At 35.8% G+C, this 13,752-nt stretch overlaps 1 protein-coding gene across 2 annotated transcripts in view; it reads left to right on the top strand.

Annotated features, from left to right (window-relative positions):
• ROBO1 (roundabout guidance receptor 1) overlaps positions 1 to 13,752 on the top strand; it is a 1,168,413-nt gene that overhangs the window by 1,088,521 nt on the left and 66,140 nt on the right. For both annotated transcript variants that reach the window (XM_025375994.1, XM_025375995.1), the window contains 5 exons: positions 4,730 to 4,935; positions 6,457 to 6,538; positions 6,721 to 6,889; positions 6,974 to 7,140; positions 13,289 to 13,410. In XM_025375994.1, coding sequence (XP_025231779.1) covers positions 4,730 to 4,935; positions 6,457 to 6,538; positions 6,721 to 6,889; positions 6,974 to 7,140; positions 13,289 to 13,410 — 746 coding nt within the window. The remainder of the gene's footprint in view (positions 1 to 4,729; positions 4,936 to 6,456; positions 6,539 to 6,720; positions 6,890 to 6,973; positions 7,141 to 13,288; positions 13,411 to 13,752) is intronic.

Here is a 13,752-nt window from a genome sequence, read left to right as displayed (position 1 = left end):
AAAAAAAAAAAAAAAAAAAAAAGAAAAAAGGAAGAACAACAGAACAACTAGCTTTTGGTTAAGTGAGAATTCAACACTGGGATTGTCTCTCTCAAAAGCTCAAATTCTTACCCTTGTATATGATACATATTATACATGTACTGGCTCCAATAAGCTAGAATGACATAAAATATTTTTATAATGTCTAAGTACATTACAGCCATTAAATAATGATTGTGAAAGCCATATAGTGAATTTGATAATGACTGCTATAACCAATATATAGAGACATTAGAACATAGAATGGCACATACATTAATAATTGCAACTTTGTAAAGCGACTTATATATAGGTATACATTTAAAAAGATTTTAGAAAGCTATGCTAAAGTAGTCTCAAATATCACCAATTTTTATAATTTAAAGCAAAGGTTTTTATGTGACGACTGGCATGACATTATCACAAATTGCTTGTATTTGTGAGACTAGATCATGCGTAGACCTTTTATTAAACTATAAAAAACAAAATCTCTAAATATCTGTGAATTTGGGATTCATCCCTACTAGCCAGTTCAACAGTAAATGTTCTGTTTCACCCTGCAAACTCTGGGGGTTTTAAGGTGATTTTGTGTTTGCTGTTTTTGCACTGTTTTTAAAGTTTTGTTTGCTTTATTTTGGAGCTTATTGATATTGTGAAAACAACTTAACACTGTGGTCTCATTCTTCATGGGTAAAACTAGAATTATTGCCAGTGCTGGAAATAGCAATATTTATACATTAGCAAGTCCAGAGGATGGCTAGTAGGCAGAGTACTTGGGGATACTATTTGTCTTTAGCTTCTTGACCTTCTTTACTGTCTGCAAACAGAGCAAAGACAAAGGCAGAATAAAACATGAAGCACGGAAGTAGCAGCTGCCTTTAAAATGTTGTGTTGACTGTAGCTGTGGTCTATCTCTAATAGCATTTGACTCAGAAACATACAAATTCATGTCTTCTATTTAACTGAACATCTTTCTTCTCTTCATTATAGTATTAGAGCGTAAGAAAACAAAGTTAATGATTACTACACAATGTATAAAATTTAAAGTCATTTGTGTTCATCTCACAAAATGCATAGATACATAGTGCATAGAGTGTTATATTTTATTTAGAAAAGTGATTTGCCAGTTAATACTTGATTTGGACAAGTCACTTGGACTTCTAGAGTTTCAGTTCCCTGATTTCTAAAATGGAATAATAATATTTTATAGCCAAATTTATACATTTCCAAGATACGACGTTTGTACTCTGTAAGTGGATGAAAATTACGTTCTTTATCTGTGATGTATATTGGCGTATAAATGTGACTTTTGTACATGAACTAATCAATGTGTGTATATTATTTTCTTTTTCACTTAAAAGTATTTCGTAAGTATATTTATGTATATTAACATAGACCTCATGATCATTACTTTGAGGTGACAAATTACTACAATCTGATTATATACCCTTATTTTGGAGGGGTTTTGAAGTCTTTCCTTAAATGTGGGGAAAAGATAACTAAACTTTTATAAACTTGTATAACTCTGCTGTAAAATAGATATAAAATATATATATTATATATTATATATAACTTATGTATTATATATTTTATTTTATATATTTTATAATATATTTTAAATGTATTCTTAATATATTTTATTTTATATATTTTATAATATATAAATATTGCAGCAGGTTTACACCTCCTGTTGTACCTGTTACACTGCTTATACCATCACTGCCTCCACCACTATTATTTTTATACTGACAATAATGAGCTACCGTGACTAATAACAAGCTATAGGAGAAGCTTACATAGGGCCAGGCACTATACTAGAAACTTTTCACACATTAACAATTTCAGATCTAACCATATTTTACCAGTGAGGAATCTGAGGCAGTGAATGTGAAGATGTGTACCTAAATTACAATGATAAGTAGCAGAACTAACATGTTTGCATCTCCGATAAGGTAGCTACTTACCATAAGGGGCTATTTAAATTTGAATTTAAATTACTTAAAATGAAATAAAATTGCATATCCAGTTCCCCAATTACTCTAGCTACTTGGAGCTATTGGCTAATATATTAGAAAGAGTAGATATGGAACATTTCCATTATATGGCACTAACATTTTCTGACTCCAAAGTCATTGCATTTAATCCTTTGTTAAACACTGCTGATTCTTAAACACTTCCTATTTTACTTCTGGATAATTCATTCTGATAATTCCAGTAGAAGATCCTAGACCTGAATATGAGGTTTGTCTCATTCTAAATTAAGGTTTGACTCATCAATGCAGTACATTCTTTGGTGTCTGTAAGTGTAAACATTTTACGAGTATTTTATTCTACTTCATGACATCAAAAACCTTAGTTTCTCTACCTGAAAACATCAAATTGCTTTATTGTACTCTAAACATTTCTCTTCTTTTTTTTTTTTTTTTTTTTTTTTTTGAGACAGGGTCTCACTCTGTCACCCAGGCTGGAGTGCAGTGGCCTGATCAAAGCCCACCACTGCAGTTTAAACCTCCTGGGCTCGGGTGATCCTCCCACCTCCGTCTCTCAAGTTGCTGGGACTACAGGGGCACGCCACCATGGCTGGCTAATTTCTTCTGTGTGTGGAGATGGGGTTTTGCCATGTTACCCAGACTGGTTTTGAACTCCTAGGCTTAAGCAGTCCACGTTCCTTGGCCACCCAAAGTGCTGGATTACAGGCGTGAGCCCCAGTGCCTGGACAGATCTTTCATCTCTGATTTGCATAATAGTTTGTTGTTGTTGTTTTACCAAAGAGGACACTAGCGATACTACAGTACATATATATGTCAGCCTTTTGCAGTTAGCCAAGCACTCCCTTATCTGTTCCATGTAAATATGCATAACAATGCCCTTCCTGAGATATTAGAAAAACGTATGATTATGCTTAGTTTGTGGATTTAAAACAATACAAAACTGAGGCTTAGAGAATTTAAGGAACTTCCCCAAAGACATATGGCAGATGCTAGAGCTGATCCTTTTCTTTTATTGCTTTATTTTTGTTAAGTATGCATTGTATTGTAAATTATATGGAAACAATGACATCAATAACTGGGTTGGGATGGAATGGGGAGGTGTGGATGACACTAAATAAAATACAAATATCAAAGAACCGTAAGGGTAAAGAACATAGAATATATTCCCAGATGTTGGATTGTTTCTAAATATGATAAGACTATCAAATTTAAACCATCCTTCTATTAGACTTAATTATAATCAGTTATAAAGAATACTCCTGCCAAGTTTCAAACTCTAGCCTTCTAATTCACCCCTAGGTATTGCAAACTTCACCCTAGTAACCAAGACATAGAAGAGAATTGAAAGATTAGAGTGGAAATGCACTCCATTGCTTTCCTGTTTATCTTTTCTTTTCTTTTTCTTTAGTTTGCATGCACAAAACTATTATTTATTGCATGACAAATGAGGAACAAATTAAAGTGTGACTCCAGCTTGTGGAAATCTTTGGTGCATAAAACTTCGACCATGACAGATCCAGCTTTGAAAATTATTGCCTCCAAAATTTAGTTACTCTGGCAACCAGTTTTCTTTAACCAGGCAACTTAGAATCTTTCTTTGTACATTCGTGTCTTTTAAAAATTTTCATTAACATCCAGAATTTTCAAGTTGATTAATTAAAGAAAATTTCTGAAATTTAGTTTTTAAGTCATTAAAAAAAAAACAACAACACTGTAGAGTTTCATATAAATTGCCTAAATCAGGGCATGGGAACGCTTCTTCAGTGTAGGATTTATTCTAGTTCCAACACAGTTGTTCTGTGTTTTCCCCTAAAAAGGACTTCATGCCAGATAAAGGTTTTAGATTTTAGACTTTTTTCGTGTAATCATAGGGATAATTGTATTTACACATAATAAAATTGCCTCTCGTTATTTTCCGTAGTACGTTATAACTGTTATCTAAGGTAACGGAGTTAGCTGAGGCACGTTCCCAATCCTATTAAACCCAATAGAGCAGCACAGTATTTGCCAAGTTAGAACATCATTTTGACTTGTCTTTTGGATCAGCCAACCAACAATGTATTTGGGCAATTTTCCAGTTTCTTTGAATTCGTTACAATTGGGTAATTTTCTCCCATGTATATTGTAATAGAAACAATTACAGGATAAAAAGGCACAGGGAACTCAATCATACTGATTTATTAAATTATGAAAATCCAATGCACTTTTTTGGATCCAAAATTGTTAAACATTCTGGTATGGTACCATGTTTCTTTTTTTCTGTTGTACGAAACAGTTATGAAATGTCAGTTTGGTTTTGCTTCATTTGTTACAATTTCTCTCATATGTTTCCTTGAGAGGAATGGTTTTTTGTTGTTGTTGTTGTTATGTTGTGTTTTTTCATATTTTTAAGTTTAAAAAGTACAGTATTCCATTATCATGACTCTGTATCTACTTCAGCATCCACAATTCTAATTCCAGAGTTCTTTAAATAGGCCTCTTGACAGTGCAGCCAGCTCAGTGAGTGGTTGGTCATTCGAACGTAACACATTTTATCTCCTTTTAATATTCTGAATCAGTGCATCCTATAAATGCATTTTGAATAATGCATGTCTCCTACTTTAATTACTTGTTTAATTATCTTTAGTTTGTTTCAAAGCCTAGAGCAACTGCTGTTGCTTGGATGATTAGAAAATTGCTTCCAGTTGCAGAAATCTATTTCCTGTTGTTTCTTCTCGCAGTGATTGCAGATCGGCCTCCCCCGGTTATTCGACAAGGTCCCGTGAATCAGACTGTAGCTGTGGATGGCACTTTAGTCCTCAGCTGTGTGGCCACAGGCAGTCCAGTGCCCACAATTCTGTGGAGAAAGGATGGAGTCCTCGTTTCAACCCAAGACTCTCGAATCAAACAGTTGGAGAATGGAGTGCTGCAGATCCGATATGCTAAGGTACCTTGGAATGGCACCTGGGGTTTCTTGTTTTGTTTCACTTTGTTTCTGCCTCCAACAACTGGCATTGAAATTTCAAACTTTGCAGTTAATGAAATGTTAAATGAAGAGTAGTAATATATTTTTAATTTGATGTTTTATTTTTTTCAGATATTTCATTGTATATGTTTGAGATGATTTAACTCATAATTTAGTCCATGGCAGGTAATTTAAGGTTATATGGAGGAGAAGAAAAAAAAGGATTTCTAAGAACCTACCGAGGAAACTAGATGAGGGTTTGTGAGAGAATAAATGTCTTCAAAGTAGTGGTATGATGTAGTCCTTCCATAAGGCATCTTTTAAGATATTTACCTGTATCATTTTATGTGCAATATACTTCGATAGTTGTTCTATTGTAAGTATTTGTTTCATCATTTTGCAATGACAAAACTGTATATGGAAACAAAAGCCATAAAGCAATGTACACACCGAGTGTACAATTCAAATCAGAAAGCTAAATGATGGAAAACCCACAGGTTTGTAGGAACCATTTAAGGATTTCCTTTCACAGGGCATCACATCCCATGCCTGCTCTTTCAGGACTTTATTGTTTTGATTTTTCTTCTTTTTTTAGGTCAAGATCAGACCAGCTCCTGAGGCATATGAAAGAATGGTCCTGACAGCAATAAACATAACTTTCTGTTGCTTGATTTCCTAGTGTGGGTGGTTCCTTTGGAGCACGGGATCAGCATCACAGTTCACTTTAAGTGCCGCAGCAGTTAATATGTTGTGCTACTTTGTGACCTGGTTATTGCAATTGCCAGAGCAAGATGACAACATTCTTTCTTTATCAGATGTTACTTGAAGACAGTTATTAGCTTGAGCAGAAGTAGATGGGTTTATTCTGCTGCTGCTGATTTCAGAGTTGAACGTGTGGCCTGTTTGCTCTCTGTCAGTCAGTTTTTAAAGAGGAACAAGAGTGTTCCTTCCAGCTCGAGTCTGGCTTTGTACTTCTTAAACTGCCTTAAGTTCCAGGTTTGAAAACCCGGGAAAGTCAGTGTTTTAAGAAAAAATTCTGTGATTCCCATCCTTTTTCTGTTGATCTCATATATCCATATAGGTATAACTGATAAAATATAAAGGCAAGAATAGCCATTGGTTAAGCTTTATCAGCCTTATTATATGACTTACTAAACATAAAGATATATTTTAGCAATAAATATTAATGCTTTGAATTTGAAGAGTTATATGCCTTACCTTAGGAATTATTGTCCCTGAGACTGATGATAATATATGCTAATACAATTAAATATTTCTTATTCTACCATTAGAACAATCATATAAAAATCTCTTGTTTTCTATACTGATGTAATATTTTCCCTCACATTCAATAAAAATATATTCAATTAAGGGGAAGTTTCTGGTTAGTGAATTTTAATGCAGTTATCCATATTCATGGATCATATACAAACCTGTAATTGCGTTTTCAGCCCAGTGACTTCTTGATTTTTCCAAATATTTATTTTTTGTCTGCCTTCTCAGCTAGGTGATACTGGTCGGTACACCTGCATTGCATCAACCCCCAGTGGTGAAGCAACATGGAGTGCCTACATTGAAGTCCAAGGTAAATTAAATGGTATCTTTCCCTTAAAGTAATGCTTAAAATGCAGTTATTTACTTACTGGGATATTAATGAAGTAAATGTCCTGTTCCCTGAGTAGGTGTATGAATATGTTATCTGCATTTATATGCTTACCTGTGTATGTGTAAACATTTTTTATTTTGGCCTTTTTTCCCACTTTTTAGAATTTGGAGTTCCAGTTCAGCCTCCAAGACCCACTGACCCAAATTTAATCCCTAGTGCCCCATCAAAACCCGAAGTTACAGATGTCAGCAGAAATACAGTAACATTATCATGGCAACCAAATCTGAATTCAGGAGCAACTCCAACATCTTATATTATAGAAGCCTTCAGGTAGAGTGAAGGAGATGCTTCCTAGTTGTTCTTTTTTGATTCGCCATTAAATACGCATGTTCTAACCTGTGTGTCTGTCCTTAGCCATGCATCTGGTAGCAGCTGGCAGACCGTAGCAGAGAATGTGAAAACAGAAACATTTGCCATTAAAGGACTCAAACCTAATGCAATTTACCTTTTCCTTGTGAGGGCAGCTAATGCATATGGAATTAGTGATCCAAGTCAAATATCAGATCCAGTGAAAACACAAGGTAAATATTGATTTACTTAACCCTGTGACACCTACTTATCCTTAGATGTTATAATTGCACAAATGACTTGTGTTACATGCTACAATTGTACATTTACAGTCTGTTGTTCAGGTTGCCCAAGTTGCTTAATTAATTTTTAATATGCAAACACAGTGTCTACAAACTTTATTATTTTCTGGACTAAGCATACAAACATAAGATGGATTAACAAAGAGAACTGTTTCTCATAAAATTACAAACATACCAAGACAAAAGTATGATGTGAGGAGATGGAAAGTACAATGATGGTAACCAGAGACTGGGAAGGGTAGTAGGGTGGCTGTGGGGAGAGGGGATGGTTAATGGGTACAAAAAAAAATAGTTAGATAGAATGAATAAGATCTAGTATTAGATAGCAATAGGGTGACTATAGTCAACAATAATTTATTGAACACTTTTAAATAACTAAAGTATAATTGGAATGTTTGTAACACAAAAAAAGGATAAATGATTGAGGTGATGGATAGCCCATTTACCCTCATGTGATTATTATGCATTATATGCCTATATCAAAATTTCTCATGTACCCATAAATATATACACCTGTTAGGACCCATAAATTTAAAAATACGTGAATATTTGTGTATTCCATTCAATTTCCTGAATTTTAAATATAGTAACATATAGGTGTACAATCTTAATCATATTATAATTGTATTTAAAATTAACTGAATTTTATTTATATATAAGTTCAGTACTTACAACCTTCTGGATGAATTTTTACATTACAATCCTAATCAGATAATACTCTCTTGAGATCACATGAATGTAGGAGATATCTGGAAACTTGTTATTAATTCCTCTGTCCAGTTAAACTCCAACAAGCATGGAGAAAATACTTTAGGTCTTTATTTTGTTTGGCCTGTCTTTATTGTCAGTTATATATGAGCCATGATATAAGAAACTTTTAAATGAAAAACACCTACGTTTTGGTCAAAGCTGGGTTCGCAAAACAGATAAAAGAAAAACGGACATGTTTAAAACTACTTCTAGAACATTTAAAACTGGAAATTTTGTTCCTTTGGACCAAATTTTGGGTATTCTGCATTTTATCTTTTGTGAACAGAAGTTACTTTTAGCTTTTAACAGACGGATTATTTTCATCTCTCCACACTCTTGCTCATCCTATTATTTTAGTGCTCTAATAGGAGTAAAATTAATATGCTGGAAAAAAAAGAGATGAATTTGAATCATCCTTGACCTTTTATTTTTGGGAAAAAAAAGACACATGTCATTGTAAATAAAATGTGCTTGTTTTTATATTAGTAAAGAAAGGTAATTTTAGAGGGGAATGATTCGAAGTATAAAATTATTTTCTCAACATACAGAGGGATAGTGTTTCTATCTTAAGGAAACAAAGGAAAAAAGAAAAAAAAATAGACTTGGTTATTTTAATAGAAACAAGTTATACACCAGATGACTGAGACTTAAACTCCTTTGTTGCTGGTTTGGGAGAGGGGCTGCCAGCCATGTTGCTGTTTTGTTACTTCAAGTATGTACATAAACAGTCTTTTTGGAAGCACTTCTTGTTTCAGAATTTGCAGAAAAAGCACACTAAGTTGTAGAGCATGCCCACGTGTGTCTCTTGTGTGACTGTAACACACCCATAGCTCATATTTGCTATTATGAATCACCTTTCCAGGAGCCTTAAGGCAGTCTGAGGTTTTTGATATTAGATACACATTTGTAAGGAATGTAGACCCAATGACAGCTGTAAAATGAATTTAAACGTTTGTCCCCAGTACAGTGGTCTCCAGCCAGTAGACTGTAACTGAAGGTTTTTGGCGACTGTAGCTTAACTCTGTTTTGTCCTGTACTCACATGCATGATTCATGATTCCGTAATACGTAACCTCATTTGTAAGTGAGGAGTGAGTTAGCATTCTGTCTGAACATTCATTTAGTCTTTTTCACATTTCTGTCAATTGGCCTTTGTATATGCATAGATAGTGGAACAATGTGTATAGTCTGTTCTCACGCTGCTAATAAAGAACTGCCCCGAGACTGGACAATTTATAAAGTTAAGAGGTTTAATTGACTCGCACTTCAGCATGGCTGGGGAGGCCTCAGAAAACTGACAATCATGGCAGAAGGGGAAAGTAACACGTCCCGCTTCGCGTGGTGGCATCGAGAAGTGCCGAGCAAAAGTGAGCAGAGCCCCTTATAAAACCATCAGATCTCATGAGAACTCACTCACTGTCAGGAGAACAGCAGCATGGTGGTGACTACTCCATGATTTAATTACCTCCTACCGAGTCCCTCCCGTGACACGTAGGGATTATGAGAACTACAGTTCAAGATGAGATTTGGGTGGGGACACAGCCAAGCCATAGCGATCCAAGTATAATGCATCCTTGTCAACTGGAAGACTGGAAACGTAGAGAAACAGGCGTACAATTGTGAAATCAAACACATGTTTTTAATTTCAGCTCCTCAGTCTACTAGCTGCGTGGCCTTGAGCAAGTTAGTCAACCCTTGTGAGTTTCCTCACCTTTAAAATGGGGCTGCACATACCCATTCCGCAGGATTGGACAAGGAATAAATTAACTAATCAATATATAAGTACATAAGATGCAGATTTGTGTTTTATTTTCCATAAAATCGGTTATTGGACTTGTATGTCTTTTAGTGTCAGGACTAAAAGGAAGTTCATAAAGTTTGAGGGTATCATAAAACTGAGAAAGACAGCTAGTATGCCAAATGAGAGAATCAGAATTAAATATAGCTCAACAGATTGGACTGATGGGAGAGTGCTCACTATTAAAGTTAATAGAGCAAATTAAAAAGTCGGGTACTTGAACTTGGGTTTAAAAAATTAGCTGTAAAAGGAATGACTAAAGACAGCAGGCTTGCGGGAGGTATATGCGTGCGTGTCGGGGCTCTCAGAATGGTCCGACTTTAAATTAAACACCCGTCTGAACCTACTGAGGGATGTAGTTGCCAAGAGAGCAAATGTAGTCTCAGCTGGCACTAGAATTATGCCTGGATCAAGTAATTTTTCTCTCTTTACTTAGAACTATTCCGTTCATGAATGGAGTAATGTGTTTGTTCTGGACACTACATTTTCAGATGGCCTTTTAAGAGGAGGACAATAAGGATAGTCGATGAGGCCGCACGAAAGGCTGAAAATCACATCATATGAAAAGACATTCAAGGATCTGGGCATGGTTAGGCCAGAAAGTAATAACATCAGAGCAGACATGACATCTTTTCCTTAACATTTTAAGAAACTGCCGTATGGAAGAGTCATGCTTTTTCTAGCTTGAGGCAACAGCAAAGGGCCCATGAGAAGTAAAATTGAGGCACGTATCTTACCTATTCTTGGACCTCATTTGAGGCTGTAAGCCCAGGATTATAACTGTAATAAGAACCTGGGGAGTAACCTGCAAAAAAAATTTCACTGGAGGGAACAGAACGCATACACAGTAAGGAGAAAAATGAGGGGTGAGGAAATTCAAGAAGGACTTGTTGGAAAGTGATTCCTAAAGGAGCAGGCATAATTTCTCTAACCATTTCTGGAATATGGTTGCAAAAGAATCTTCCCCAAGTGTAGATACATATGAATGAGCTGGAGTCAAAAGCTAAAGGAGCACAGATACAGGGCACAGGTTCCCTGTACAGGAATCAGGTAGACCTATGTCATGGTTGGAGTCAGAGCCTTGCTATGTGGTGATCAACGTGTGCTTTCCCAAAGACAAGATGTGATGATGCAAGGAAGATGGGATGAGCACCTGGCAGGTGGGGGTGGTGGTCATCATCACTGAGATGCGGCTGTTGTTATCGTTGTTCGTTGCTATGATTCTTCACCCACGTGTCCTGTCTGCGCATCATTCTTGGACCCTAGGATGTACAGATACACAGAACATATATATCATATCTAAGGTGATACCAGTTATCATCAGTGAGTGGGGCCTGGATAGTCTCCCCTCGGAGGTTGTGTATGTGAAGTTTTCACGTTGGGGGAAACAGTTGGCTGGAGCAGTTAGGTTTTCCTTAAGTCAATTGTGAATATTGGGAAAGACCTTTTACATTGTCATACATTTCTTTCAGGAGGTAGAGAACAAAAACAGTAAGAGGATCAATTTGTAAACTTCTCAAAATTATTTTATTAGGCGTCACTTTCCCTTTTTCTCTCTGATGTGAATGTTTCTATTATGATATTATAGACTCCTGTTGCTGTCATGGGTACTAGGTGGGAGAGTCTAGCAATTTCCATGAAGGAACTGACTGGTGGGTTTATCTCCTATTAGAGGAATTCGGGATTGGGATGCAGACCATGGCAGTTACAGATAAAATGGTTATTTCTGTATTTGAGGAGACTTTCTGAAAGGGAGATGATTTTGTGAGGATGGGAGCTTACGTATGAGGGAGATATTTGGAAGCTGACATGATGTGTGTGTTTTCCACATGTGAATACATTTTAATTGAACCTATGTTTATTAAGCAACACTTATGTATATGGCACTATGCTATGTACCATGGGTCCACAATCCCTGCTCTCAGGAAAAGCACTTTTTATGTCTAATACAAGACAGCTTTTACCACAGCCCTCAGGATTAGCTGCCTTTGATATCACCATTTGAAGCACAAGGAAACTGGGGAATAATGAGGTTAAGAAATTGTTCCAATGTTATGCGGTTTTTAAGTTGCTGAGGTGGTGTGCAAACCCAAGTCTGTTTTATTCCAAGTATTTCAGTCTTATCTTAGAAATGGATGGCAGTTTAAGTCGTAGGAGCAAATGATACCAGTGGATAAGGAAGAGATGGAAAGCTGATGGTCAAGTGTTTACTACATAGAGGCTGTGATAATAGTTATCCTGAGGGCAGATCCTAGCCAAAAATATTGGTAAAGTAAGATGAAGTACAGAATTATCCCAGTTCTTTTTTTTTTTTTTTTCATCTTATTTATCAGCTGAATTTCTAGGTTAAGTATAAAAACAACCAAACACTATGTAAGAGTGTTTGATGTCCATCTTGGTGTCATTTCTTCCACTTGCCTGGCTTCCCTGGACTTCATCCGAGATACTTAGCAGTCTCATTCTTAGTATTCCTGCTTTTGCTTTCTACCCAAGATCAATTCTTTGAAGGTATTTAATGATTCAGTAAACTAAAATTCTCATTTTAATTTTTTTATATAATGTGGAATAATCTGGAATGTAGGTGCCCACATGCAATACTTTGAGAAAGAGAATTCTGAAGTCCAAAAAACATTTTCTTCACTTCCTCCCAAGTATTCCCTGTTACTGTTATAAACAAAGCAAAACACCTGTTTAGAAAACCGCTTCAGAAATGGGCAAATGTTTTTTGAGTGTAGACTTTAAGAAGCTTATTTAAAAAATTAGCGTTAGTAGCCATTTCATTCTTACTGTGTTCTTAGTTTCCTTTCTAAAATTTGGGGGCTGCTGTGATTAAGAACTCTTTATTAAACCTTCTTTACGATGACACAATAACTAAACTAAATCATCATCAATTACATAAATGTTAAGTACTTTTTTCTCATGAATCTAATCAGATCGATTTTATTTTACTTCCTTGGTGCCATCTGTATCACCTCCATTGTAGCCACTAACTTACCATATACCTTATATGAGAAAATATCCAAGTTCATCTTAATGATGTAAAGTATCTGACTTCTTTCTGTTCTTGGTTTTCATTAACCATATCTCCTTTCTTTTCATTGCTTAGCCACTCTGCTGCAATTGCAGTCTCTTTTCTGTCTTGTATAGTTAGGACCACTACAGGTTTTCATAAACTCAGAGGGCATTCCACTAGTGCCCTCATTTTCATCAGGAAAGTGATCATGGCATGGTAGGAGGAGCCACTCAATGTTGCTATTTGCCATTGTTGTCTTTGCTTCCTGCTCTTTTTGACTTTCTATAATACGTGTCCTCTGCATTCTCTCTCTCTCTGTATGTCTATCCCCTCTTACTTTCCTGATCCTAATAAAAAGGTTAAATTATTATTATTATTATTATTTTTTTCTGAATCACAGCCTGGCCTGTATTCTACTTAACTGAGAGTTGCTATGAATGAAAAGTTTGTTTTACCATGCTTTCATTCAGTTCAGTAGCATTGTGTAGAAACTGACACAGTTTTCTTGAATTGTTGTAGATGTTCCACCAACAAGTCAGGGGGTGGACCACAAGCAGGTCCAGAGAGAGCTGGGGAATGTTGTTCTGCACCTCCACAACCCTACCATCCTTTCTTCCTCTTCCATCGAAGTGCACTGGACAGTGAGTTGTTACAATATTTGATCTCAGTTTTCCTAAGCGTCTGGGAGATCATTATAATGCATATAAAATGTAACTATCTGTTGCCTACTTGTACATTAAGGATAACTTTACAGTGTAAGCCCTGTTTATTACAGTGCTTACTAGTTGGGCTTTAAACAGAAAAATGTTGCATCTTGAGCCTATTTTTTTCTTATTGTGCTGCAGTAGTGAACTTGACCTGTCTCAGGAAAGAAACAGATAGTATTAACCATGATATGTAACTTGTGATAGGATCATTATTACATGAATCTTTTAAACTTGGAGATATTTCCAAGTAGTGTTAAGTAGGCTTTTAAAATCAGA

The sequence above is a fragment of the Theropithecus gelada genome, chromosome 2 (genome assembly GCF_003255815.1).
Source record: "Theropithecus gelada isolate Dixy chromosome 2, Tgel_1.0, whole genome shotgun sequence".
NCBI lineage: Eukaryota > Metazoa > Chordata > Mammalia > Primates > Cercopithecidae > Theropithecus > Theropithecus gelada.
This window is presented reverse-complemented; position numbering and strand designations above follow the sequence as displayed.